The sequence below is a fragment of the Chamaea fasciata genome, unplaced genomic scaffold (assembly GCF_029207755.1).
Source record: "Chamaea fasciata isolate MVZ Bird 193981 ecotype frontalis unplaced genomic scaffold, bChaFas1.0.hap1 SCAF_2, whole genome shotgun sequence".
NCBI classification, from domain to species: Eukaryota; Metazoa; Chordata; class Aves; order Passeriformes; family Sylviidae; genus Chamaea; species Chamaea fasciata.
The window spans coordinates 867424-894323 of NW_027094087.1; the positions used below are offsets into that span (position 1 = coordinate 867424).

The 26900-nt window shown below is 50.7% G+C and overlaps 1 protein-coding gene across 2 annotated transcripts in view; it reads left to right on the forward strand.

The window, feature by feature from the left end:
* HUNK (hormonally up-regulated Neu-associated kinase) overlaps positions 1–26900 on the forward strand; it is a 41777-nt gene that overhangs the window by 584 nt on the left and 14293 nt on the right. For both annotated transcript variants that reach the window (XM_066207264.1, XM_066207271.1), the window contains exons 2-5: positions 13566–13858; positions 20732–20787; positions 25196–25331; positions 25550–25677. In XM_066207264.1, the coding sequence (XP_066063361.1) occupies positions 13566–13858; positions 20732–20787; positions 25196–25331; positions 25550–25677 (613 nt within the window). The remainder of the gene's footprint in view (positions 1–13565; positions 13859–20731; positions 20788–25195; positions 25332–25549; positions 25678–26900) is intronic.

Here is a 26900-nt window from a genome sequence, read left to right on the forward strand (position 1 = left end):
GCGCACGCCGGGAGCCCCCCGGGGGCAAAGCGGGGGGAAAGCGGGGGGCTGGCTGGTGAGCGGGCTGTGCTGATCCCTGCCCGCCGGGAGGATGAGCCCCCCGGAGGCTGGAGGAGTCCCCTGGGAGGATTCAGGAGTCCCCCGGGAGGATGGAGGAGCCCCCCAAAGGATAGAAGAGCCCCCCGAAGGATGGAGGAGCCCCCTCGGAGCCGTCCCCAACTTCCCGCGGCTCCTCCGAGCTTTCCGCGGCTGCAGTCTCGCCTTCCTCTTGCACTACTTCAGCTGCCTTGACCTGTCTTTTCTTCCTTTCATTTTAAATTTTCTTTTCATCTTCCCCCCACCACCCCCCGCTTTGTGGAGTCATTTTTTCTGGTGAGACAAGCGGGGTTTTGGTGAGCCTTGTGTTGCTGGGGAGCCGCCGCTGTGTGCAGTCCGGTCGCGACATATCGCCCGTGGGTACACACGGGGACTTGTCGCGCACCTGGCGATGGGAGGAGATGCTGCGGGAGGGGGCACAGTCCGGCCGGCTCCAGCTGTTGGTACAACGCACGGCACATGTCTTTGCTGGGGGAGATGCTCCCCGCACGGTTCTTCCCCGGGGTGCTGGTTGGTCAAGTCCGTGCAGGGTCTCTGCTTTTTGGTTTTTATCCAGAGCCCTTCGGCGCAGGCTCTTACCCATCAGTTAGCGCCGCTCGCAGCGTTGTCAGGAGCAGCAGGGGCTTGGCTGGGCAGTGAATCCAGCGAGGACGAGCCCCCGGAGCCCCCGACGAAGAGTTGCGCTGCTCTTGTTTATCCACACAACTTCGGAGTGCTGTGAGGAGCCGCTGAGGGAGCCGGGGTTCTTTATCCTGGAGAGAAGGAGGCTCAGGGGGGACCTTGTGGCTCTGCACAAGTCCCTGCCAGGAGGGGACAGCCGGGGGGGTCGGGCTCTGCTCCCAGGGAACAGGGACAGGAGGAGAGGGAACGGCCTCAGGCTGGGCCAGGGGAGGCTCAGCTTGGACATCAACAGGAATTTCCCCATGGAAAGACTGCTCAGGGATTGGTGGGGGGGCTGCCCGGGGAGGTTTGGAGTGCCCATCCCTGGAGGTGTCCATGGGGGAGTGGAGGTGACACTCAGCGCTCTGGGCTGGTGACAAGGTGGGCATCGGGCACAGCTGGGACTCGGTGATCTCTGAGGTCCTTTCCAGCCTAAATGACTCTGGGATTCTGGGAGCTGTCGGACTTGTGCCTCTCCTGAATCAGGCCGGTGACAGAGGGTTCCCTCCCCGGAGCAGTGGGGCTGCTGTGTGCGGTGTAATTCCCTCGGGCTCCGGCAGCACTGCAAACGTGCCGCTGTTGATGATGGCATTCTTGCACTCTCGGGGAGTTATTTCTTCATCCCAGTAAATTTGTCACGGAGCGAAATTTAATACCGGGCTCTGAGAATCTCATCATGCGAAAAGTGACAAGGTTTGTGAATATCATCGTATAGGAATGCAAAAAAAAAATAATTAAAAAAAAATAATAAATGTTGCTCTCCTCTGTTACCAAGCGTGTGCTTCTCCTTGGTAACAGAAACATCCAATGATCCTGCAGTTGATAAAAGGCACATGCACACACACGTCCTCCCCACCTCCACATTTTGGGTTTGCTACATTTATCTCAGTCTGCTAAGAGGGGAAAAAAATAAAAAGGGCCCACCACACACCCCTCTGTCTCAGCTCCCAGGTCTGCTGCTTGATTCGGGTTTTTTTTCTCCCTCAGTGCCTTGAATAAAACACACAGTGACAAAGCGACAAGCAGAAACTGAGCAAGTCACTCTTCCCTCCTGCCCTGTCCATCTCTGAGGGCAGGCAGGGGGATCTCCGAGCTCTGTCTGACCTCACCCTGTGCTGTGGCACTCGCTGGCGGTGGCTGAAGGATGGGTCACACACTTTCAAACTGATTAATCCAATGTCCGCCTTCCCAGAAATCCACCTCTTTAATCCCAGCTGTTTGTGGATAAGCAGATAAGAGTTATTAATGATTTGCTTCAGAGGTGAGGCCCTCTCTGAGGGGGGAATGCCTTCCGTCCCCGGAGTGAGGGTTTCCCCCCGGGTCGGAGCTGATGGATGCGTGGCCCCCAGGCAGAGGCAGCTGAAACGTGCCCAGGCTGGCTCTGCCCACGTGGAGCCCACCCCAGGCGGCTGGGATGGCAGGCAGGGAAGGGAAACATCTGCTCCTTCTTTGCAGGGCTGTGTCAGCGGGGAGGCTGAGGCTGGCCGCGGTGGGGATGGCAGCGGGAGCAGCAGTGCCTGGTGCCCGGGGAGCAGGGATGCTCTCTTGGCAGCCGGTCATGGGAGGAGGCTCTGTGGGGACGGACCACTGCCCTTGGCTGTGGAGATCAACCATTCCTGGAGCACTTCCACTTCCAGAGCATCCTCCCACCATCTGCTGCCAGCAGAGCATCCCTGCTCTCGGGGGTTCCAGGCACTTCTGTTCCTGATCCCATCCCCACCTTGCTCCTTCTGAGGCAGGAAGGGAAGGTGAGTCCATGAGGGCCTGATGCTGTCCCCACTTCCATGGCCCGAGGCAGATTTTTGTCTGTGGAGCCGCGGGCATTGCCTAAATCCAATGGAATTGCCCCGGGAGTGCAAAGCAGAGTCCTCCTCGTGCTGTTCTGGCACAGCCCGGGCCCTCACGGTCACTGAAATGTCAGACTTCTCTGCGGGGGCCCAAACGGGTTTTGATTTGCAGCAGACTTTAGCAACTCCAGAGGAGTTAATGCGCGTTATTGTCTCAGAAAATGGTGTGTTTGGGAATGAAATCCGTGGATTAATGAGCCCCCAGCCAGGCTGGGATCCATGGCCCTGACACAAGGCATTGTGCACGGTCGAGGCGATGCCAGGCGGGTGCCAAAAATCTGCCATGACCTCACCCTGACATTCCTGGCAGCTGAAAAGGTTCTTCAGGAGGATGGGGTGGCACATCCCGGGGGCCAGACTGGCTCCTGCAGCAGGGCAGCTGATGGATGGTGCACTCGGGGTGACCTGTGTGGGATGGGGCTCGGCAGCTCCCACGGGACGGTGAGCTCAGGTGAGATTTTTAAACCTCCCCTACCCGGGTTTTTATCCTTGGACTTTCACCCACCTCTCTCACGGTGCTGCCTGTGGTTTGTGCTGCCATAGTGCCAGGCACGTTATTATTTCCTGGGCTTGAAAAGCCCTTGGTGGGGCCTGATGCAATTAAATGAATTTAGCTGAGCGCAGGAGAATGTTGAACAGATTATTCTTTCCGTGGCTTTTGAGTGAAGTATCGCAGCCCGTAATCTGACATTTTGGGGTAAAGGGCTGATTTGTCAGCCCGACTCAGGCAGTCTTTATTGCTAATCCTGAGGAGACATAGCTCCTCTATGGAGAGCAAGGCAATGTAGCTTCAGATTGTGCCTCTGAAGCCCTGCTGAGTGAGCTGTGTTTGGGTGACTTTGGGAGCCTGTGCACAACATACCCTTGGATTGCTCCAAGTCGCTCACTGGCTGATGGGGATCAGGCCAAGGAGATCTCTCTTCTTTATAAAGAGGGATGTTTGTATAAAAAGAGGGATGTTTTTATTAAAAAGCACCCATTTTTTGCTTTCTTAGGGAGCTGAGAGTACGTTGCCATCACTGTGGTGGGGTGATTTGAGGCTCTGTTATCACACTCCGTGTTATCTCTTCTGTTATCTCCTGCAGACCCCAGTGCAATGTCCCGGTGACTCTGTACAGCGTTGTGGAGTGACAATATATTGAGCCAAAGTTCCTGTAAACAAACCCGAGCCAAGATTATATTTAACTGCTTTTTGGTGTAATCTTTGGCACCACAAAAAAAAAAAAAAAAAGAAAAAGTCACCGAGGCAAATTGACTCATTTGATTTCTCATCCACGGGAAACTTTGTTTATAATTTTCTTCGGTGCTATTGTTGAGCTAGAACAAGGTACATTTTTAGTTACACTTAGTCAAGAGGCATTCTGCAAACAGTGGGAAGCGGTGGCTAAAAATACAATTTACCGGTTTTTCTATGGAGGCAAAGCAATTCATATTATGAGTGGCCTTTACACAGAAGAGTTCACGTTCAGAATGCATTTCTTTGTGAAAGAGGTAGAGAAAAAATAAAAAGAACAGGCGTATTTGAGCCCCCACAGCTGGAGGAGCAGAGGTGGGTGGGCAGAGCAGCCTCCCTGCAGAGACCTGGAAATGCTCTGGAAATTACCAGAGTTAATTTTGCCATGAGTAAATTCGTCCTTTCCCTGCGTGTTTCACTCCGGGTTTCAGGGATTGGAGACCTGGTGGCTTTTTCGGGGGTGTTGGCAGGTGAGGATCTGGCCCCGTTGATGCCCTGGGTGGCCGTTCCCCCCACCCCCGGTGACATCTCTGCTCTTCACTGGGAAATTCAGCCCTGGGAGGGACTGTCAGCCTCCTCTCTACTTCAAAACCCAGAGTTTCCCAAGGTAGCACTGGCTTAAAACCTGGGAAACTGGGTACACGCCCATGTACAGTTCTAGGATCTTCCCCCTTTCTGCCTTTGGAGGGCTCTGAGGGTGTGTGTGTGTGGTGTCACTTTCAAACCATCCTGCCAACCAAGTGGGTCAGCAAGTTGCCTCACCGCAGGCAAAAGCTGAGTTTCTGAGGTGTTTGCAGGTCTTTCAGTTCAACCTTTTCCTTTTTCCTCCCTTCCCAGGTGTTGTGAGGTTGCAGGTAAAACTGTGAGACCTTCATTGTTTGCAGGGCATCAGAGGGTAAAGCTGCAGGATTTTAACTTGAAATTTGATCTGTTTGGTTTTGGGTTTTTTCTTCCTCCAGTGATACTTGCATATCAGTTTCCTGGATGCGTTTGTTCTCTCACTTAGGTTCAGTTAGCAATTTTATCTTAACCTGTTTCTCAGCATATTTTCAAATTTTATCTCTAGCCAAAAAGTTCGTTTTTTGTTTTTTTTTTTTTTTTTCCCCAAAGCTTCTTTTGAGAAGCGCTGACTGCGAATCCACAGAGTGGCTTTTTCCCAGGATGCTGTTCCCCTTTATTAAACAGCTGCCAACTGTTGCACCTGGATGATGTGCCACTGGTAATTACATGCACTGAGGAAACAAAACCAGGGTGTTTCTGCAGCCTGCATTTTGAGGTGTTCGCTTTCTCAGCTTTTCTTTTCACGGGGGTTTGTGTCCGTGTGTGCAGATCCAGCGTTGGTGCTGGGGCCGCTCCGTGCACACTCCTGCTAACGTGCAGCCCTCCAGGAGGTGCTTTGGAGAGCCGTGCTGTGCTTGCAGTGGCGGCACTGAGGACTTGGCTGGGAGCAGGGCAGGCTGTTGTGTCCGTGTGGTGTTTTCCTCAGAGGTGTTCTGGAGCTTGCAAGGGTTTTAGCAGAAGGCAGAGCGGAGCCAGAGTGCTGATGTGCTGCTCCCAGCTGCTCAGTCTGTTTCACCCGGACAATAACCAGGTGAAAATTGGACATAAAGCCACGCTCTTCCCTTTCCTGTGTCGCGCAGTGGGTGTGAGCAGGAACGAGCTGGGATAGGCCGGGAGCCTGCTCATTAATGCCCAGATCTTTTCTTCCAGAAAGACTGACTTGATGTTTTCCAGCTCGAGCCTGCAACTTGCTCTGCAATGAGCTGAATTGATGCACATGTGGCAGTTCCTTATCCTCTTGAGATAATCTGCCTTCTAGTTTGCATTCAGCAGTTCTAAGGATGCCTCATGTCAGCAATGTGCTGCTTTTCCTGCAGACTGTTCTCCTTTCAGTGGCAGACGCAGGATGGAATTGACACCAGGTGACGCTCACATCTGGATCCGAGTATTTGCTCCTGCAGGTTTTGTGGTCTTCACTTGCTTCATGATATGCAGAGCTGTATGTCCACTTCCAAAGGCATGTGTTACCTGTAAATGTCTTGGCAGGTAGAGCCCGTCTTGCATCCTGCACTGTGCAGTGTCTCCTGTGACACCAGTGACCTGCAGGACGCTGCTGCAGCTTCCTGCGTTTCAGCAGGGGCGGCGTCCTTGCCCCTGTGCCCTCGGGAGCCGGGGAAGGGGAGGTTATTAATGAGCAGCGCCTGCTCTTCACAAGGGTGTAAGCCTGGCAGGCAGGCAGCGGTGACAAAGCCGGCGGTGGCGGAGTGGTGACAGTCTGCCTGAACCCCGAGCTGTGGTGCTGTCTGCACAGCGGCACGGGAGGGAGCTGAGGGGTTCCAGCTGACTCTGCTCTTCTTCAAGGTTATGGAGAGGCATCAAAGCTGTCCAGGGCCAATAACCGGGGGGGACAGCAGCCAGGGGATGAATTAGGGGGATTGCAGGGCTGGTGCTCGCCTGGCAGCGTGGGATACCAGGGCGGACTGGCTGGACTCAGGCCGTGCTGGTGCTGCTCTGCCTGCCCCCCTTCGGCTCCTGCAGCTCCAGACTGGCTGAGCTGTTAGGTTCAGATGAAATGGAGAGCAGAAAACCCGAACCGCGGCTCAGTGGGAGAGCTCCCGCTGTGTGTCCCTGAGGGGACGTCTGGTGGCCGATCTCCTGCAGGGGATGAGCTCGGTGCTGAGGGTGGCTTTGGTGGGCTGGAGGTTGCGCCGATGAAGAGAACGGGGCTGGCTGTTCTGCAGCAGCGGGGGAGCTGCTCTGGAGCCCGCCTGGGACAGAGGCATCCCTCGGTGAGCTCAGTGAACCCCTGCCACACCTGAGGGCTGATCTGTGCCCGGGCAGCGCTGGCAGAGAGCAAGCTCAGACCTCATCCCCATGGGAAGGGCCTGGAAGGAGTCGCCACGGTCCCGCGGGGAAACCACCTGCGAAAAATTAACGAAAGCTGCCGCCGCGCTGACCAAAGTCTCCTTTTCTGCCCGTGTTTGCTCTGCCCTGGCCCTGAGCTCTGGGTTCAACACCTTTGGTGCTACACCCATGGCGCTTCTCATTTGCCATGTGAGATCAGAGGCACGGTGAGGAAAACCACTGCAACAAAGAGAACTAAAAAAAGCCAAGTTATATAAAATAAAGTTCCTTTGCTCTCTGTCTGTTGTGGAAGATTGTCATGGAAACATTTTTTTTTTTTTTTTCCAGAGAATAAATTCGTTTTCTGTGAATAATGTCCACAGAGCTGCAGGAGAGCGCGTATTATTTATATATAAAACCTTTATTGGAGACACCTTTTTCCTGGCTCCTGACAGTTGTAAACGTTTTATCTGCTGTGTTTTAAATCACTACAAAGGAGGGTATTACCTGGGCCTCAAAAGCTGTGGCTCGCGGGGATCGGGTTGTTGGTTTTTCTCTTCCCTAAAGCCAGAGAGCTGTGTTGGTATTAAATCAGGGCCACTTAGCCTTCCACAGCTCCAGTTCTGCAGGAGACGGCTGAAATGTGCAACAGGGGCTGTTGAATGGGAAACATCTCCCACAGGCAGGCGGATGGGAAGCCTCGTTGGCCGCCGGGTTTCTCCGGCAGGGATGGGTGCTGGAGGGATGTCACTGGTGTCACTGCTCTGCCTCTGCTTCCCCACGGGTGACCTGAGACCTCCATCCATCTCCCAAGGGCTAGCTGGGCTTCTTTTCCCCGAGGAAAGTCTTCCCTGACAGCTGCTCATCGTACCTTGAGTTCAGAGTTTTCCTCTGGTGCTTTGGCGTGTCAGTCCTGTAGGGCCGGGGCTCCAGGAGCCCTTTTCTGACAAACGGGGAGGTTTCGGAGAGCAGTGCTCGGTGGATATTCTGCGTTTTGTCAATGGCAGGGCGAGCCCATCTGTCCCAGGCACTCAGAGACAGACAGGCTTGTGCCTTGCAGTGTCTTGAAATGTTCCCTGAAATGTCTGCGGCCCGGCGGCTGGTTTTGACAAGCTCTGCAAGGATTTCTTTGGGAACCTTTCAGTGCATCCTCGTGGATGTCTGTGCCTGGCTTTCTGCCACCACTGCTTTCATCAGTCTCTGCATAATCTCTCTTGACTTGTGTGGATATCCTTAGAGGCCAGGGAGGTAAAAATGTGCTGCTCTCCCTCAGGGCTGCAGTTAGGGCTGCCCCATTAATTAGCTGACCGAGGGAGCACTGGAAGGTGGCTGGGATTGATTTCTTTCTGCCAAAGGCAAGACAGATCCCCCGCCATGACCCACTCAAGATAAGCCGTGAACCAAGTTCCTTCCCATGTTGCTGCTTTGGACATGCGGAAACAGCGAGAAATGAATTTTGTGAGGGTTTCTTTTCAGAGTGGCTGGCCTTGTAGGGGCATTGTGTCACCCCACCTGCCTCCAAACCATCTCCCTGAGCTGTAAAAGTCCAGCTGTCCCAGGTGCCAGGGATGCTGAGAGGTCAGGGTATGTCTGTCTGTCCTTGTTTGAACAGGGAGTGACACAGAAGATGAGAGGCAAAGGGCAGCTGGCTCTATGGAAACAGCAGAGCAGAGGTCCAGGGAAGGATGCTCCCAGTTGCCTGTGGAGCACGGCACAAAGTTCTCCATAAATGTGACGTGAGGTAACAGACGTGTTGAAGAGGAACGGCCTGAGTTTGCCCAATTTACCTTTTGGGATGTTAACTTTAATCTTATTAACGAGCTTTCTCTTATCAGAAATCTTTCCCTCATGTAGGTGCTTGCAGAAAATCACCGAGTCTGTGCTTAGCATTCTCTTAATTAAATGTTCTGAGCTTCAGTCAGTTACTACGACAAGCAGTTCTTGGACCCCTCAGACTGTTCTGAAGCTCTTCTCAGAACTCTTTCCAAAACTTCATCAGTAATTTTTTTAATTACTGGCACCAGAACTGGCTACAGCAATCTAATAATAGTCCCCAGTGCCTTGGACAGGTGCAATTAATACCTTTCCTCCTTACTCCACCAAATACATCCTGCTTACGCTTTTAGGGATTATGTTTAAGTTGGCTGTGGCATCAAGAGGCCTTAGGATGATTCGCTTATCTCAAGTCCTCCTGAATACCTTTCCACACTGCTGGCTGCTGTCATGTCTGGGCTGGAGGGAATGGCTAGGATGTAGAGTTTATTCCCCCCCGGCAATCGGATGCTTTCCCTTCAGGCTAGCAGGAATCTCAAGTACATGAGTGAATGTGCTCTGAGCTCCTTTCTTGTCTGGAAGAGTTTCTGTTCCTTCAGGGGCTGATTTCAAGCTTTCCTGGCTGTGTCTTGCCTGCCAGCAGAGCCAGTGGCCTTCTGCCTGCTGGGACACTCATCCTGGACTCGTCTGCCTCAGCTGGGTTTGTGGATTGCTACACCCCAGACTCTTGGCTTACACTGGCAGACTCAGAAGAAAGTACCTCAGCGGCAGTGACTCCTCCCTGCCTTTTCTGACTGCTGATTTTACTACAATCAGAGCAAATGCCAAAATACCCTTTTCTTTAGTGCTTTATTTCTTAGGGTACTGGAACTTGCTGTATAAAAACCCGCATTCCTTTACTGCACTATGAAATTTGCTAAGCTGTAACAGTTAGAGGAAAGAATAAACTCTACCCAGGGAACGAAATTGGCATTTCCCAGTCCTCGGATTTGGTTGTGATGAACAACATGTTCTGTGCCTGGCTGGGTGATTGCCCAAAATGAGATGCCCTGGAAGGGGTTGATTTTGGGACTCTGCTGACAATTGTGCAGGCTTCAGGGTGAGGTCTGTTTAGTATGATCTGAATTGGCCACCCAAAATCACCAGCTGGTTTTGAGAACGGAGCTCAGATTTTTGTGGTGAGAACAGTGGTAAATACAAAGCAAGCTGCGAGTGAAGCCAGACAGCTATCGCTGGAAAAAAAAAAAAAAAAAAGAGAGAGGAAAGGAGCCGAATTTATTGCTGCCTTGGGCGCAGCAAAAAGAAAAAAGCTGGAGATGGACTTGCAGTATTGATGGCTGCAAAACATCTCCATGGTCTGGCTCTTTGTCTCATTCCCCTGGCCAGGGTTAAAGTGGACAGTAAAGGTTTGTGATTTGGCTGCACAAGTGCCAGTCTCAGGCAAAGTTCTCTTTGCCTCTGCCCCGAGCTGCAGCTCTGCTCTGGCATGGTCGGGATGCTCCAGGATGGTGCTGGGAGTGAGTGCTCCTGCCTGGCTTGGCAGCATGTCAGGCAGGTCTGCCAGAAGTAGACTCTGGGGGTAAAAAAAGAAAAAAAAGGGGGGGAAAAAAAGAGGAAAAAGGCGGGGGGTTGTCCCTCCAACAGTGAAATAGTCCCTCCGATAGCTGAGGTTGCTTCTCTTGTGCTCTGTTGGTCTCCCCGGGCCAAATCCCACAGTTCTTGCTGGATTCTTTTTCAAACCAGTTTCCTCTCCATTCAGCCGAAGCTCCCTTTGGCAGCAGCCAGCAGGAACTGCCTCCCTCTTAGGCTGGGAATTTGCAGAAGGAAACAATCCAAGCGGCCGGGTATGTGGGGAAAGCTCTTTAAAAGTCCTCAAAATGTCACACCCTGGTTTTGCAGGGTCACGTGCCATCCCCTGTTCTCTGCAGAGTCAAACATGTTTGGACATTATTTGCCGAGCCGGGGCCAGTGCAGTGGGAGTGTTCCTCTGGTTGTTATTCCAGACATCTGAGCTGGGCATTGCTCAGGACCTCCTGGCTTTGGCTCCTTGGAGACTGAGCTGCAGAGCATCCAGGCTGGATTGACCTCTGGGCCAGCAAAAGTCTACAGAAGCACGACTTCCTGAGCCGGAGTTTCTCCAAGGGTCGCTGGCAGGGGTTTAAATAGCTGGCAGAGGGGATGAGGATGACTTCTGCTCCTGGAGGTTCCTCCTGCCCGGAGCAGCAGAGCCTCCTTGGGTTGCTGGCAGGTTGGGAAGCTGCCCAGCAGCAGCTGGTGCCTCCTGCATGGACACAGGGATGGGGACGAGCGTGACCCCCTGCCCTGCTTTCCTGGCAATTCCCTGCTGCTTACAGAGGGGATGCAAAACGTGTCCTCTCCGGTGGCAGCAGCTCTGGCTCCCAGATCTCTCCAGGCAACGTTTGGTCCTTTAAACTGTTTCTTCTCAGGTTTATTTTTTCCCCCGGGGGCCTGGCTGTGACTGTTTCTGTGCGGTTTGGTGCCAGTCAGCTTCGCCTTCCCCCGCCTCTCCCTCCCTGAGATTCACAGGCCCTCCCAGAGCAGGAGCTGGCACCAGTCCCCCGTGCCCGTGTGTGTGGGACACGTGCTGCTGTTTGGGTGGGCACACGTGCCGTGCTGGAGCTCCATCCCTTGCTCCTGCATCCTCTCCTGCAGGGATGGAGAAGGGAGGTGCCGGCCCTGCCCTCACCTGCGCCCCGGCGCGCTTTAGCCCAGCCCGGAGGATTTGAGATGGAGAGGAGCAGCAATTGCTCATCTGATGTGTCACACCATAACCTTCAGGAAAGTAATTCATTCCAGCAGTGTAATTCTGGGACTCGGGAACCAAAAATATGGGCTATTACTCATCTCTGCATCTCATAACACAGAATAACCTGAACCATTTATCTATTTACACCGCAGAGGTTTAGCCAAAAGCAGAATGTCAAGAGCCACTGTTGCTACATATTGAGAGCAATTACTTGCTTTATCATTTATTTATTTATTTTTTAAATTTATTTCTGTGCCAGAATTGGCCAGGGACTCGAGTCAGGAGATAGGCATGGTGCAGGAACAAAGAGCCCCTACTTGAAGCTTGGGAGAGCAAAGCTGAGTAATTGGCATGTCTTGAGTAGGCTGAGAAAGCTCGCATGTGTTTGTTTGATGATTGCCCAACATCTACAGTATTTTCTGCTTTTTCCTTCTGCATGAATGAAATTTCCAGGTGCATGCACACACATCTACGCTGCACAGGGGGCTCTGCGTGCCGAGTGTGTCTGGGCACATTTGGTCTTCGCTTGCCTTAGTCCACCTCTGGATGAACTCAAAACCAGGGATGTTTAGCTAAGTCAGCCCGGGGGCAACTCCATGCAGAGTTTGATCCCTAGAACAGGGTGTTGCTGGAACAAATCTGCTGTTCCCACCTTGGTCAGCTCTGCCAGCTGTGCAGGGGGATCTCCTGGCCCTGATGGAAGGGGTCTCGAGGGGGAAAAGGTCGCTCAGAGCTGGGGTGAATCCCAAAGCTGCCGTGCGTGTCTGCTGGGATTGGTGGGGTGCCTGACAAGGTACCTGTGAAAATTAAGGGAAAAGTTTGTCCTTAAGGCACAGAGAGCTAATTCCTGGTGATTGTGGAAAAGTCCTCCACATGACTGGCTCTGTCTTCTGGGCTCAGGGGGTTGCTCCACCTCCACAGCTGAGCCCAGGCTGGGCAGCACAAGTGGACATGTAAAATGTGGTTTTTTTCTGTCAGTGGATGAGGGGTGACTTACCAATATGAATAACAGATTGCTGCTTCGTACTGTTACCACTCCATGTTTTGGACCTTGCAGCTGTGATAAATGCCAGCTTTTAATTTTTTTTTTTTTTAACTTTCGTGGAGATGGTGTTGTGCTGCCAACGTACAGCGTGGTGTCTCATGTTTCTGTAACCTGTGCATTTGTTTGTCCTCATCAGAGTAACTCCTGTGGTTTGCTGTCTAAATACTGCATGCAAGCCTCTGTGCTGAGTTCCATCTCATTAGATGAAAGAATGTGCTAATTTAAGTCCGTTTCCTTGGTGAATCACCTGAGGCTTTCAGAAATGGTGAAATGAAGCTCTGATTTACCTGTTGTTTTATCTGATGACTAAATGATGTCTCTTTAATGTGAGCAGCCAGGAATGTGGCTGGCAGGTGTTTGTGGTCCTGATGCTGCTCCGGGTTCACCCGGGCAGCTCTGGTGTGTGGTGTTCAGCCTTGTCTCTTTATCAGGGCTGTGTCATCAGAACGATCTTCCCCTAGCAGGAACGCATCCAGCCAATAACACACTCAGCAATATTGCCTCCTGGCTCTTAGCGCACGCTGGGAAGCCCCAGTTCCTGCAGTTTTACCCTTCAATTCCAAGGCATTCGTGTCAAAGGGGAGGTGCAGATGACCGGGAAGCCTGAACAGTTCCAGGGATCCAGGGGCAGCCACAGCTGCTCTGGGCACCCTGTGCCAGGGCCTCAGCACCGTCACAGCCAGGAATTCCTTCCCAGTATCCCGTCTAACCCTGCCCTGTGGCAGTCTGAAGCCATTCCCCCTGCCCTGTCCCTCCAAGCCCTTGTCCCAAGTCCCTCTCCAGCTGCCACGAGAGAGAAAAAGCAGAAAAAAGGAAATGTGCCAGGAGAGTGATACCAAAATGGGTTTTGTTTTAATGCAAACCATGCACAGCCAACACGTGGCTGCAGTTTAGGAAAGCTGTAATGAAAGGGCACCATCTCCAGTCAGTGTATTCAAAGCCAGGAGAAGCCAAGAAGGACAAAAGTTTAAAAGTTGTAAACAGCAGCCTGGAGGCTTTCTGAGTAATCAGCTGCCAGAAATGCCCAGCCTCAGGCGTGTGGGTGGGTGGTTGGTGGGGTTGTCTCCTCTCCTTTGTTACCGATTTCCTTGCAGTAGTTTTTGACTGTCGTGGAGCAAGGAAATGAAGGATGGACGAGTCAGCGGGGTTGGAAGGACAGCTGTGCCTCTGTGCCTGCAGCCACGGTGTGCCAGCTGAGAGGGGCGTCCTCCTGGCTCTCTTCATGCTTGTTTATACAAGGCTAGAGCAGCAAATCATCGACGTGACAGCTAACCACCCCCTCTCCTGTCCTCTCCTTAGGTGGCAGTGAAGGTAATTGACAAGAAGAGAGCCAAAAAGGACACCTATGTCACCAAGAACCTGCGGCGGGAAGGGCAGATCCAGCAGATGATCCGGCACCCCAACATTGCCCAGCTGCTGGATATACTGGAAACCGAGAACAGCTACTACCTGGTCATGGAGCTGTGCCCTGGAGGCAACCTGATGCACAAGATCTACGAGAAGAAAAGGCTGGAGGAGCACGAAGCCCGCAAATACATCCGGCAGCTCATCCTGGCCGTGGAGCACCTTCACCGGGCAGGGGTGGTGCACAGGTAATCTGGGTGCTAAAGTTGGCATCTAAGTGGTGTTTGTTTGTCTTGTGAGGAGCTTTCCCTGTGGAAACGTGTTCCTGAGAGCTTTCTGGCTGCTCTTGGTGGTGTGTTTGGACGCCCTTATCTTGGGCTGTGCCTGCAGAAAGCCCCTCAGCAGCCTCAGGTGGGCACACAGGAGCTGTGCTGGCTCCACAGCCAGGAGCTGGACTCTGTGATCCTCACGGAGCCCCTCCAGCTCGGGGTGTTCTCTGGTTCTGTGTCAGTAAAGATAAGGTACAGCCCAAAAGCAGGGCCCTGTCACTGCCAGCACTGTTTTGCCTCTCCGAAGCTCTGCACCAACGTGAGCTAATGAATCCTTTCACCATTTCTTTGAGAAGGTGCCTCTTGTTCCACTGGTGGAAGCACAGCAGTGTGGGGGCATGAGCTGATTTGCCCAAAGCCTGGCAGTTCCAGGGCTGGGACAAAGCCTCAGTGGGACCACTGAAACCCCTGGCTTCTGCTTCCCTGCTCTTTGCATTTGCTGCGTCGCCTCGGCAGGGATGGAGAGAGCCAGAGCTGCTGCAATGCATCACCTCGTTCCTCAGCCACAGAACCACAGGCTGTGCTGAGCTGGAAGGACCCCACAGGGATCATCCGGCCCAACTCCTGGCCCTGTGCAGGACACCCCAAAAATCCCACCCTTGGGAGCTTTTCCCACGCACTCCTTGAGCTCTGTGTGTGAGCAGGATGTGCATCTCCTGGCACGAGGGTGCTGCGGAGTTCACCTGGGCTCCAGGGGGAACAGGACAAGCTCAGCAGAGAGAAGGCTGATGAATAAAGAGCAGCTGCCTCTGCCTGAAACCCCTGAGCAGCAAGGGGAGAGGCTGGGAGGGTGCAGGAGGTGTCACATGTGACTGCCCGTCCCTTTGTCCCCTTCTGTGCTCTCGGCTGCCATGGAGACAGGAGGATGGTGGGCTGGCTGGACCTTTGGAGCCAGCATCTCCCCTCTCCTGTTCCTAGGTGTATTTATAGGGCGTTGTGCTAAGAAGGAGGCTCTGCTTTCTAAATTTGGGCCAGCTGGTGTTAAGTCTGGACTCCCACACAGTTCCCATATGATGCTGAGCGAGTTGTGTAGGCCCCATCCTCCTGGGTTCTGTGGGCACGCCGCAGGAGCCAGACATCTGAATGCTTTTGAGGATCTGGGTCTGCCCCTCCTGGGCTGCCCTGACTGTCCCCTGACAGCCAGCTCCTCCTCCAGCTGTGCCCAGCTGTGTGCTGAGCTGCCCACCACTGTGCGGCGTGGGTGCAGCCGGCTCGGTGGAGCTCCACGTGCTCTGAAAGCTGCTTCATTTTATTTCCTTGTCCTGGGTCTCAGTGTGTTCCCTGTGATCCCCTAGGGATAACTGCTGTGTGCACAGGCCACCTCTGGGCTTACCTCGAGCTACATTTCAGGCACGGCTGTAATATAAACATTGGAGCAGCCACGGGGTTCTCCATCAGCCTCAAAACTGCTGATCTCTTTAAATTATCAACCCCACTCCTTGAGGCAGGGACAAGGAAGGAGCTGACTTACTGCTTTCAGGGGCCAGTTGATACCCAGTATTGAGAGAGAGAGAGAGAGGGAGATAAAGGAAATAAATCAAGTTTCTGAGATGGGCAGAGGAAAACGGGGCAGGAGCAGATGAACATGTTCAGCTTTTAACAGCAGGATTGGGTCAGCAGCAGCAGTTCCTCCCCCTGCAAAATTCACCTTCTGCAGAGTGGCCAAGGCGCTTAGAGGGGGCTGGCAGGCTTGGCTTCCATTCCCTTCTTTCTCAGAGAGGACTCAAAGCCACATTTTGTGCAGAAATAGCTCGTTCCCTGAGCACAGGCTGGAATCAACAGGCTGCCCTGGTGAGAAGGAGGCAAGGCTTTGGGGCCCGGGGAGAGCCCGAGTGTCCCTGTGCATCCTGAGTTCCTGTGTGAAGGGACGTGTAGGGATGCAGGAAAAGGCCTGGTGGGGCGATCTGGATTTATTGTCCTGCCTCTCCCTGAGCAAGGAAGGGAGAAAAATTAACAATTACCTCAGGAGTTGTCCTTCAGCATCTCGGGCCTCTGACTGTGGCAGCTCTAAAAACAGGCTATTCAATCAGCTACCGAGGGAGGGGAGAAACTAGTGCAGGAGTCTGATTCATTCTCTGCCTGGCTGCAGTGGCGATGTTCTGTTGTTGTTGTTGTTATTTTTAAAGCAGGTAAAAATACCAGCGCCTCCATCTGCGTGGTGATCCGGGGGCGTTCGGGTTTGCCACGTGTGGGACAAACTGCAGCCTCCCCAGGCAGGAAAGGGGATGTTTTCCCTGTTTGTCCCTCTAAACGCTCCCCAGGGAATGGGGCAGGGCCCTGGAAGGCTTTTTATTGGCTATTTTATTGCAAACAAACAAACAAACGAACAAAAAATCACGGGTTTCGTCTGCATCATCTGGGGGATAATGTAGATGGCTTCCCCTGTTCCACTTGGGATGAAGAACCCCGGATGGAAATAAGTTGCATGAAATTTGCTTATGTTATTTGATGAGCATTACTCAGAAGGCTGCATGGCTTACAATCCAGGCTTGGCATGGCAGAAAAGCACTCAGATCCCTGGTCCTTGGACCAGAGCAGGCATCTCCGGAGCTCGGTGGAGATGCTTTTGTTAAGAGGCACTGATGTGCGAAGAGCCTAAAATTAAAGAACTTCAAGAAACCTCGTTTTTATTTAGAGGTGTAAAAATACCCCCCGAACTCATGTTCGACTGCGCTGATGTATTTTAAAATTCCGAATATGTCATCTGCTGAGACGGATGAAGTCTGCAAGTTCCAGAGTGCAGAGGCTGCTGCATCTTTGGTGAGGGGTGCCCAGGGTTCAGAGCTCCTCAGCTGCTCACTGAAAGCAAAATGCCACTATTCTATATATAATTCCATGTTATCATTTGGGTTTCTCTCCCTCTATCAGGAGAGCTGGTTGGTTGCTGCTAAAAATATACTTGCAACAAGCTCAGCTGTGAATCAGGTAGGAATATTTATCTTTTCCTCTGACAGAGGAAAAACAGAACCAAATGGCAGGCTCTGCTGAGGCTTTCTCTTGGCAGAGGGTGTTTACACAGGTCCTCATGCTGTCAAAAAAAACAGCATGAGCAATAAGCCCTCTGGGAGCACGGGGACAGCAGGGAAAACGAAGTGAAAGCCTTGGTGCTTTGCCACTGCATCCCACAGGAAATTCTCAACAACCCTTTTAAAGCCGTTTGAACAAAATGCAGTCCCATTCAATGCAATTACTGTCAGGTTGTCAAAGAAGAGAATTGAATAGTGTATTGGTAGCAAAGAGGGCTTGCTGTATTCCCCTTCTTCTGCCCTCGTGGCAGTGGATTCCTGCCCTCCACTGCCATTTGGTGATTAAAAGCAGGTCAGGAGCTTGAAAGAGATGGAAAAACCCCGGTGCCTTGGGCAGAGTTAGGTGATGCCACACGGTGCAGCAGTCGCTCAGAGTGCCACAGGATTCCTCCTTTGGTACCTGCTGTTTGACATGTTGGCTTTGATAACTTGCAGCCTATTAATTTTAAGTGCCAGTAGTCTGGCTGCTGATGCAATATTTATGACAGATCCTGCTCCACAGAACAAACTCTCCTTTTGAAGTGCGGAGCGGGTTCGTCTTTCTGCCTTTATTTCAGATTTCAGAATTACCTTTGGGCATTCTCTCTTGCAGTGCTCGGGTGTAAACAAACTAAACGTCATGTTAGTGAAGACAGTGGATCAGATTCCTCTTTTACAGAGGCAGCCACGTGGAATCCAGTGACACTGTTACTGACAGAAGAATTGGCTCAATGAGATTTTGATATCAAAGCCTTCGCAATGTACATTGATACCTAAATGTGGTGATGGACCCAAATCTCTGCCACCTTTCCAGCTCTTGCACAAGGCTTGAAAGTGGCCTTGAGGGTTGATGGTTAAGGAGTGATTGATTTGCTGTTCTGATTAAAAATCAGATTCAGGAGAGAGCAGCCAACCACTGCTGCCGTGCAGCTGCTTGCTGGTAAAACCTTCTTTCTCATCCTTCCTCCCCCAGACAAGAAATAAAGTGTGAAATGCAAAACTTCCCTTTTGCAGCCTGCTGCCTGCCATGGCATGGAATAAACTGCTGTGGGAGCAGCTGATGGGGTCACTTGCTCCAGGGATCCACTTGTGTTCCTCACTGGAGGCACCTGGGGATCCCAGAGCAGTCCGAAGAGATAAATCAGCCCCGTGGACAGCAGAACAAACCCCCAAAGAAACTCAGCCCATGAAGATGGTGTATTTTCAGACCCTGGGAATGCCAGCTGTGTGCTGCCAGCTCCACAGGCTGAGAAGACATAAATATCTGCTGGCTCTCCAGGCTGTGGGAATGCAGCTTGGCCTTCCTTATTCCTAGATTTGACTAACTTGTCCCGTAGTTAGACGCTCTCCGCATCAGGGAGCTGATCCCTGAGGCAAAGGTAGCACTTCTTGCTCCTTTTGCATTTAATGCCTGAGGGTATTTTTGAGTTTTTCAGCAATGAATGCTGAGGATTTGCTTATGGGGGGAAAACCCATAAATAATCCTTTAGTCGTGGTTTGTTTTTTTTTTTTGAGGAGCCATGTGACAGTAAAGGAGCAAGATCAGATTGACTTCAGGGAGGGAACCTGAAAGTGTCCAGAGTCCATGCTTTGGTGCCGTGGAAAAAGAAGCACCATTGCCCCCAAAAGTGTTGGGAGGGCTGCATTTCATGCGCTGTATGATAAAGGGTTTGGAACATTAAAGGCAGGTAAGACACTCAGTGAAAGCTGGTGAAGGGTCTGGAGCACAAGTCTCGGCAGCAGCTCAGGTGAGCCTCTTCTTGTAAAAGAGAATCAGAGTTTGCACTGGACAGAAGTGACTTGATGAAGCATGTAGGATGTTCATGGAAATGGGTCCTAAAGCCGGGGTTGTGCCGCCACAGAGAAATGTGGGAAAGCCTGTTGCCCTGGCTCCTGGTATTGCTCCAAAAATCAGTGCTTTCCTCTCGGGGTGGACAGAAACTGTGGTGCATATGGACCATTAGATCAGTTACCACTCACTGGCAGATCTGCTGAGAACAGACAGATGGGTAAACAGCTTTCACCAGGTTGGACTGCACTCTATACTGAGGCAATATTTACATTTCTGTCTTTTTCCTCTGATGGCTTGAAAATGCCCTGTAATATTTAACTCTTGTTTCCTAATTTTATTTTTTTTTAACCTTGAATCCGTTAAAATATCTCACCTGGTGCCCATGGTTAGCCCCCCTGTCGCTCATTTGTTATTCTGATTGCCTGGGTGTCTTTTCTCCTTATCTTCCAGCTTGCATTTTTTCCCTTTCCTTGCCTTTCGAGTCTTGCCTCTTCTTAGCTAATATTTCATATACTCAGAGCTTCCAAGGAGCTGTTCCAAGCATGGCACTGTTGATTTCAGTTTAATTTGAGGTTTTGGAGGTGGTGGTGAGGTTTTGTTTTGGATTTTTTTTGTCTTTCCCAGACTGGTTTTTTCCCAGAGTCTCTCTGTTAAGTTCCCAGCCCTGATGTTTTCCTGGAGACCCATCACACTGTCTGTGCAAACCTCCACCTGCAGACACTAAGGATGCCAGATGTGAAGCACTGAGCCCTTTTTTGGCAGCAGAGGGAAGCAGGAGTGGGTTGATCCCGATCCATCTGGCAGGGCAGGTTGTCCCTGGATCGAGCCCTTTCTCTGGCCTGTGAGGGAAACGCCTTTGGGAGGATGTGCAGAACGCCTGGGATACTGCCAGAGGAGGGAATGTCATCAGTCACGGAGGGTTTGGGTTGGGATGGACCTCAAAGCCCCTCCAGTGCCACCCCTGCCATGGCAGGGACACCTCCACTGTCCCAGGCTGCTCCAAGCCCTTCGAAACACAGCATGGGCATGAAATGAAGAGGAACATTTTGAAAAAGGCTTGGAGTCTTTCTTTCCCTAGGTTCCTCCTTGTGGAAGTACTTGGCTTGGCTTGCTTGGGTTACTTGTCTTATTTTATTAAGCCTGATATCTTCATCTGCCATGGAGGCGTCTTTCATCGCCGCCTTTGCCTTACAAAGGCAAAACACCATGGATGTCACTGACTTCCCATAATTAGAGCTGATGGCTTTATTGTCCAGATTTTTCCGAAGCGTGCTGGGAGAAGCATCACCGTGGATGTCCCAGCATGCTGATTGTTACAAATATTTCCTGTGTGGATGGGAGCGAAAAAATCCGTGTGATGGAGACTTGGCCAGCTGCTGGAAGTCTCGGACGAGTTGTGTAGCAACCAGAATGATTTTTTTTCACGTTGCACTTAAAGCTCAGTCTGCACAGCTTGGGGTTTGGGGTGGTTTTCTGGGCGGCGTCGGACAAACCATTGCAATCCCTGGGTTTTACCTGTGGTGTGTGGGAATACCTGTGGTGACCACCTCTCCACCCTCGCGGCAGGCTGAGTCTGATCTCTCTTGTAGACTTTGACTCCTCAGATCTCAGGTTCATCCTTCAGCCTTTGGCTGTGAAGAGGAAGGAGAAATTGACCCTCCAGTTCCCAAAACATACTTTAAATGTTTCCAGTTTGTAAGTTTTCTGTAAACTTCCAGTACTTAAGAAACTTGAAGAACCTGGTTAATTACAGGATGTACTGACAAGTGCTTGTAATGTCATCTTGTGCCAGAAGAATAGGTGGGAAGCAGAGTGTGAAAGCGCTGTTAATTTTGGGCAGGATGCATGGGGCTTTCTGCTTTCACTGTGGAACTCTGTGTGCTGCTTTCATTATACATTTTGATTATATACAAGTCTTGTGCATACACTGATGAGAGCGAAGCAAAGCTGCTTCATTATTTTGGAGACTCACTCAAAATATTTTCTTTCTTTCAGAGACTTGAAGATAGAAAATCTGTTGCTAGATGAAGACAACAATATCAAGCTTATTGGTATGAAACCAGTTTGGCAATTCCAGTAATTAAAATTGTTAGTTTTATGAAGAGAGTTTTTGAGGCTTCATAATCCTCCATGTGAGAACTGCTAATGTTGCTGCAGAGAGGAGCTGAGAGAGTATAGATAGCAATCAAGCTGTTCCTGACAGCATTTTGTGAAAAAAAGAAAAAAAAAAAGATCCAAATAATTCGGATTTAACTGGGTATGGGAATAATCCTACATCTTAAACCCACATCTTTCACATTCAAATCGGGAGCTTGGTACGGAATTTAAGAATTGACACCACAGAAGTGGTTTATTTTATTATCATGATCCCTTCTTATTCGCTAGGGGCTGGATTCTGCCCCCGTGAACATATGCTTCCACTGAAGTCAGTGGGAGTTGCACACATTTTTAGCAGCTGGCAAAATGTGGTCCTATATTTATATTTGTTAAATTTGCTTCCAGCACCCAGGACAAAATTGGTTTGGAGGGCTGTTAAAGAATAAAAAAGATCAACGGTAGAGCCTTGATTGTATTTAGGTATCAGTTGTATGTGGTGCCTGATTCATTCAAGCTGTGCAGGCATTTGAGATTAATCATTGGTGGGGATAGTCTCTCGCTGCCTTGCATAACTCCCATTAATGTTAATGTGGGCACCGAAAAGAAAATATTCCTTTCATAAAAATGAATACCAAACATCTGTTTGTGTTTCTTTCCGTGCCTGCACTTTTGCCAACAGCAGCGTCTGTGGCTGCAGGCTTAAACACTCCACCGACTCTCTTCAGAAAGTTCCAAGGGCTGAAAAGTGGCGAAAAGCCACTTAACATTCAAACACCCAGGTCGGATGGCCGCTCACTGTGACGTATGAAGTGCGTGCACCTCCAAGCAAACAAGGGGAGGATGATTAATGAGCTCTGAAATACCCAAGTTTTACTTAGGGAATTCAGATTTGGAAATGCTACCCCGACTTCCAGTGGTTACTCTGCAGCAAATCAACAGGCTGGGAAAATAATAGCCAAGAGAACTCTGGGTCAGCTGAGCCCAGGGCCAGGAGGACGCTGATAAGTGACCATGAATCATTCACCAGTGCTGATGGATTCCACCCATTATCCTGATTTAGCAGATAAGCGAGGCCAGATGGTTTGCACCAGCGCTCCAGGAACATCTGATGGGTTTAAAGAACTCCCATAACTTCCCTGTTATTGGGTGTTGGATTGCACAGCACTACGTGAGCTTGACATCCCAACCCAGACCTTCCCAGATGATCCATGTACAATCAGAACTCTCCTGCCAAAACAAATGACCCCAGGCCTGTTCCTGCAGTTCTGTTTGCTTCGGCCGCCTGGAAGGGTCTCCTCGCAGTGGGTGGTGTGGGAAGAAAAGGGAAAAGGGAAAAGGGACAGCTTGATCTTCCACAGTAAATTGTCCCCAGGTCTGCAGCCTGATGTTTAAGCAAAGCAGATTGCAGGCAGTGTGTATGCTGGAACAAAGCAATTAAATCCCAGCACCCGGCTGGGGGGGGGTTGCAGCAAAAGAAAGGTTGCAATGTTTTGTGTAGCCTTACTAGAAATGATCGGCTGTGTCATCACATAGTCCTTCCCAGGAAGGTTCTTCAGGCGGGAAGAATGTGTTTTGAGGAATTAAAGTGCTGCTTTTCATGACTGGGAGAAGAGACTTTGGGCTGCAAAACCATCTCACGTTACCTGCTGTGGGGTGAGGGCTTGGTCTCCATCATTTGTACAGCAGTGAACACAGGAGTAGCTAATCAAAATAGAAATGCTGTTCTTGTAGTAGCCGTGAAAGGGAGAACAAAAGGTGAAATGAAGATTGAAAATGTGATACTGAAGTCACTGCCTGTCCATACAGTGAGACCTGGATGCCTTGAGCCCTCGGCTGCTCAAGGGCACCGTGGATTTGTTCCTCCTTTTGGCTCCGTGACAAGGTGGTTTAGAGCCCGCTCTTAGATATTCTTTTTTGGAAAAATTCCCTTTGAGAGGACTTATTCTCAGCAGTCTCTTAATCAAATGGAAGAACATCAGGACTGGAACTGTTGGAAGCAATCCACTCCTTGTTATCTCCCAGCCCACGTGGTCGGTGTCGGATAAAGACTCTGCTCAAGGACCACGCCAAGTCCTTGGCATCCTGCTGGGACACCCAAGTCTGCTGAGCTCTGTGGAGCTCTGCTGGCCCAGCTTGTCCAGGAGCTGGTGTTTGACAGCTCTTTCCCTGTTCTGGCTGGCAGAGCTGCAGGGCTAGCTGTGCCTCCATATCTTGGTGCGGATTCCCTGGAGGCGCCGAGGAGGAGTGGAGCGAGGCGATGATGCTCCGATAGCACGAGCAGTGGGGGTGGTGGAGCTCCCTGTGAAAATATTTACTCTGGAAAACCAAGTGTGGCCTTTGATCTGAATTCCTGTCGTTTGCCGGGCTTCTTGAAAGGGAGAGGCAGGCAGTGGCAGCGAGGTTATCAGTGCTGGTGGTCGCACTGTTCTCATCAAGATCAGCAGCGCATCCCTAATAATAAAAATAAAAATCACACTGTGATCACCATGTGCTGACACAGTGTTAATAGCAATATTCTCATTTCCATGGCTATGAAATCCCTGTCCCCAGCACGCATCTGTTTGCACGCATTCTTGCATTTTCAGCCAGGGAAAAAAGAAAAAAAAAAGGCATAGCAGCTGAAATGAATGAGCTGAAGAAAGTGAATAAGGATTTGACAATTGAAGCAAGATAGAATGAAAACCTTTCACCCAGTATCCCTCCACTGATAGTGATGAAGGGATGCTGATTGACACCATCACAGAATCCAGCCCTTGCATCCTGTGGCTGTAAAACATTCCAGCACAGTCAAGTAACTTGGAGCTGGCATGACACAGCAGGGTAAGGACCAGGAATAACACTGTGTGGAGATATTATTTCTAGGAGTTTTTAAAAGTATCTTACAGTTCACAGAACTCATCTCAGGCCACAGCTAGTGAACCTGTTAATTAAGTTAATGGATCCTCTGCAGTGTTTGTAAAAGCCCCAGGGATGGTACATCTCTAGCAGGGATGATTAAGCAGTGTCCAGAGACAATTGTTTTCCACCAGAGGCAAGGAAGTCGTCTCCATTCTCAGTTTTGACAGTGTTCTCCGGGAAAGCCCCAGTGAGCCTCCTCAGCTGTGGGAGATGGTGATTCCTGTCTCCCTGTGCCTGCCTGGCCCTCAGAGGTGCAGCCAGTCGAGGGCAAAGCACTGTTGCCACCATTTAGGCTCTTCCAGTCACTGTGATAATTGCATTCTTTTTATAAGCATTTTTATTATCTTTGCCTCGTTTACTGAGAGAATGAGGCTGACGTGTCTGCCCTGTGAGGGTGCTTCTAAAACCTTGAGGAACTCCTCAAATTTCAGCTAAATTTGGTTTTCGGCAGGGTGAAAGCTAAAGGACAGGCCAGCACTGCAAGTCCAGTAAAAATAAATGTGCAGGTAAGGCAAAGAGCCCCAAACGAATGACTGAGAGAGGATCTTGAGGAATTAATCAGACGTCAGTGTTCTTAACAGTGGTGGCTTTCTGGAAGATTCACAGAATATTCTGAGTTGGAGAGGACCCACAAGGATCAACGAGTCCAAGTCTTTAACAAGTGGGATTTGCTGTTCCCTAAGCCCATCTCGGCCTGCAGCCCCGCCAGCGCTGGAGCAGACAGCAGGGAAATTTTGGGAACACCCCTGGGCTGCCTGAGAGCACTTGGGAAACTGCAGTCCCTCCTGAGAGGCTCCCCCTTGTCCCCAGTGCCAGCCTTAGCCGGTCCCTGGTTATTGCTGCCACAGAAGAGCGTCGGATACAGCCAGGGGCCAGGAGCACAACAATTCAAGGCAGAAGTCAGGGAGAGCACAGCCAAGCCAAGCCATTTCCCCTGCTTGCCCCAAGATCTCCGCGTGTTATTGCAGAGCTGAGCCCTCTGTGTTGGTGCATCACCACAGCAGCCCCCTTTTTCCATCTGATGGTTCCCTTACAGGATTTAGAGGGAATGCTGCAGAAGTCCCACTTCACCCTGTCCCCTGCAGAGCCTCCCGCGGCAGTGTGGAAGGCACGGCAGCCTGAGGGGGCTCAGGGCCTGGGACAAGCTCAGCTCTGGTTGCTGCCATCCAGTTGCCAGTGAAATGTAGGTTTTTTTGCGTATGAAATGGATAATTGGGCATCTCCGAAAGGCTCTTTTTATTGTTTGTGGAAACCTCTGGTTATTTGGCACCTCCCAGAAGCAAATTACATAACATTTTTTGCATGTGGATGAGGTTTGGTTTTGTTGGTTTTTTTTTTTTTTTTCTCCTTAGGGAGTTCATTGCTTAGCTTTTGGGAAAAAAAATGTTCTTTCTTTTTAACTTGTGCTCTGGCCCAGTTTGACTGTGTCTCTCTTTCATAACTGTGTCTCTGTGCCTTTCACAGACTTTGGATTGAGCAACTGTGCAGGAATCTTGGGTTATTCTGATCCCTTCAGCACCCAGTGTGGGAGCCCAGCATATGCAGCCCCTGAACTTCTGGCAAGGAAGAAATACGGGCCCAAAATAGACGTTTGGTCCATGTGAGTTACTTTGGAGTTTATAATTGTTATTGCAGAGAGCAGGGACGTCTCCAACTGGATCGGGTGGCTCATTCAGCCTGACCTGAAATGTTCTCAGAGATGGGGCATCAACCCTGTAACAACTGCCAGACGTTAAAAGATGAAGTACAGTCTCTAAAACCTAAATTTTTCCTTGTTCCTGATCCTTTTGGCTTCCTTTTCTGCGTGTTTTCTTTCAGTGGGGTGAACATGTATGCCATGCTGACTGGAACATTACCCTTCACTGTGGAGCCGTTCAGCCTGAGAGCCTTGTACCAAAAGATGGTGGACAAAGAAATGAACCCCTTTCCCACCCAGCTCTCCTCAGGTAATCCAGCGGGGTCGCTGGGAAGCGTTGGGATCCAGTGGGTCAGAGCTGTTGCGTGGAATGATGGATCATCCGGGATTGGGAAAAGTTCCTTTCTTCGTGTTGGCCTCTGAAAGACCTGCAGGAGTTGTTGCAGCAGAATTCCTTTTGCTTTGACTTCTGGAGAAGCACCGAGTTGTGCTGGGCAGGAGAGAAGGAACAAATCTGTGAAATTCTGTGGAGTTGCTTTTGAGGAGCAGTTGGTCAGTTTTGCACGTGCAGAAGATTCTAGCATAGGGTAAGGATGGATGAACAGATTATTTTGGAATGACAGATTCCTGGGCGTTATCATGACTGGGGTTGAGTGAAACTGCCTCAAATGACCTCGCTTCTGTTATGGAATAATGACATGCAATCAGAAAGTTATTTTGGGACAGTCACCTGGGACAACCTTTGTGTGTTCACAAAATGCAAGATAGTTGGTGTGTTAGTATTAGAAATATTAATTCCTGCTTCAGAGCCATGTCACTAGGCAACGGAATCACTTTTCAGCTTGCAGCAAGGCCACTGCCAGCATTTGGAACAAGCTCCGTTTGGTAGCTGGGGTTTCTTTTTTTTATGCCAAATTTGTTGTCCGTGGAGAGCTTCTGTCTCCTTCCCTGGCAGCCTGTTTGCAAAGGGCTCTGGATAAAATTAAAAGATTGCAGATACGAAAAGGGAATGGAAACCGTTGTTGGAGGGTGTAAAAGAGAACCCTTGGGAGCTGAGTCACGAGGTGAATTCTCCAGGTACAGATTCAGGGTCCCACCTTCCACCCTGTAGAAGGCCAGACCCCGAGTAAAAAAAGCAGATTACCCTCTTTTTGACAGGCTTTGTTTTGCTGTTTCATCCATCCTGCCATTTAACAGTGGAGATCAGGTTTTCTCTCTGTAGCATCTGCAGCTCACTTGACACTGTGGTCCCCAGGGAAGGCAGGATTTTGTTTATCCTGGGAGAGCTCCAGCAGCCTGAACTTGCAGAGATGATGGCAAATTAATGGACTAGATTTAAACATGTTAACCTTTGCCCAGGGTGGACAAAGGTGCCCATCAGCCCCTGACCCGAGCCAGGGGCCCTGTGAGCTCAGTGACATGCCACAGTGTGATTTAAGGTGACATTCGTCCCTGCCACCCTTAGGCTTTGGGTCACTGGGCAGAAACTCCGCTCCTCTGCTCTGGGAACTGTAGTGCTTGTTAACTTCTTGG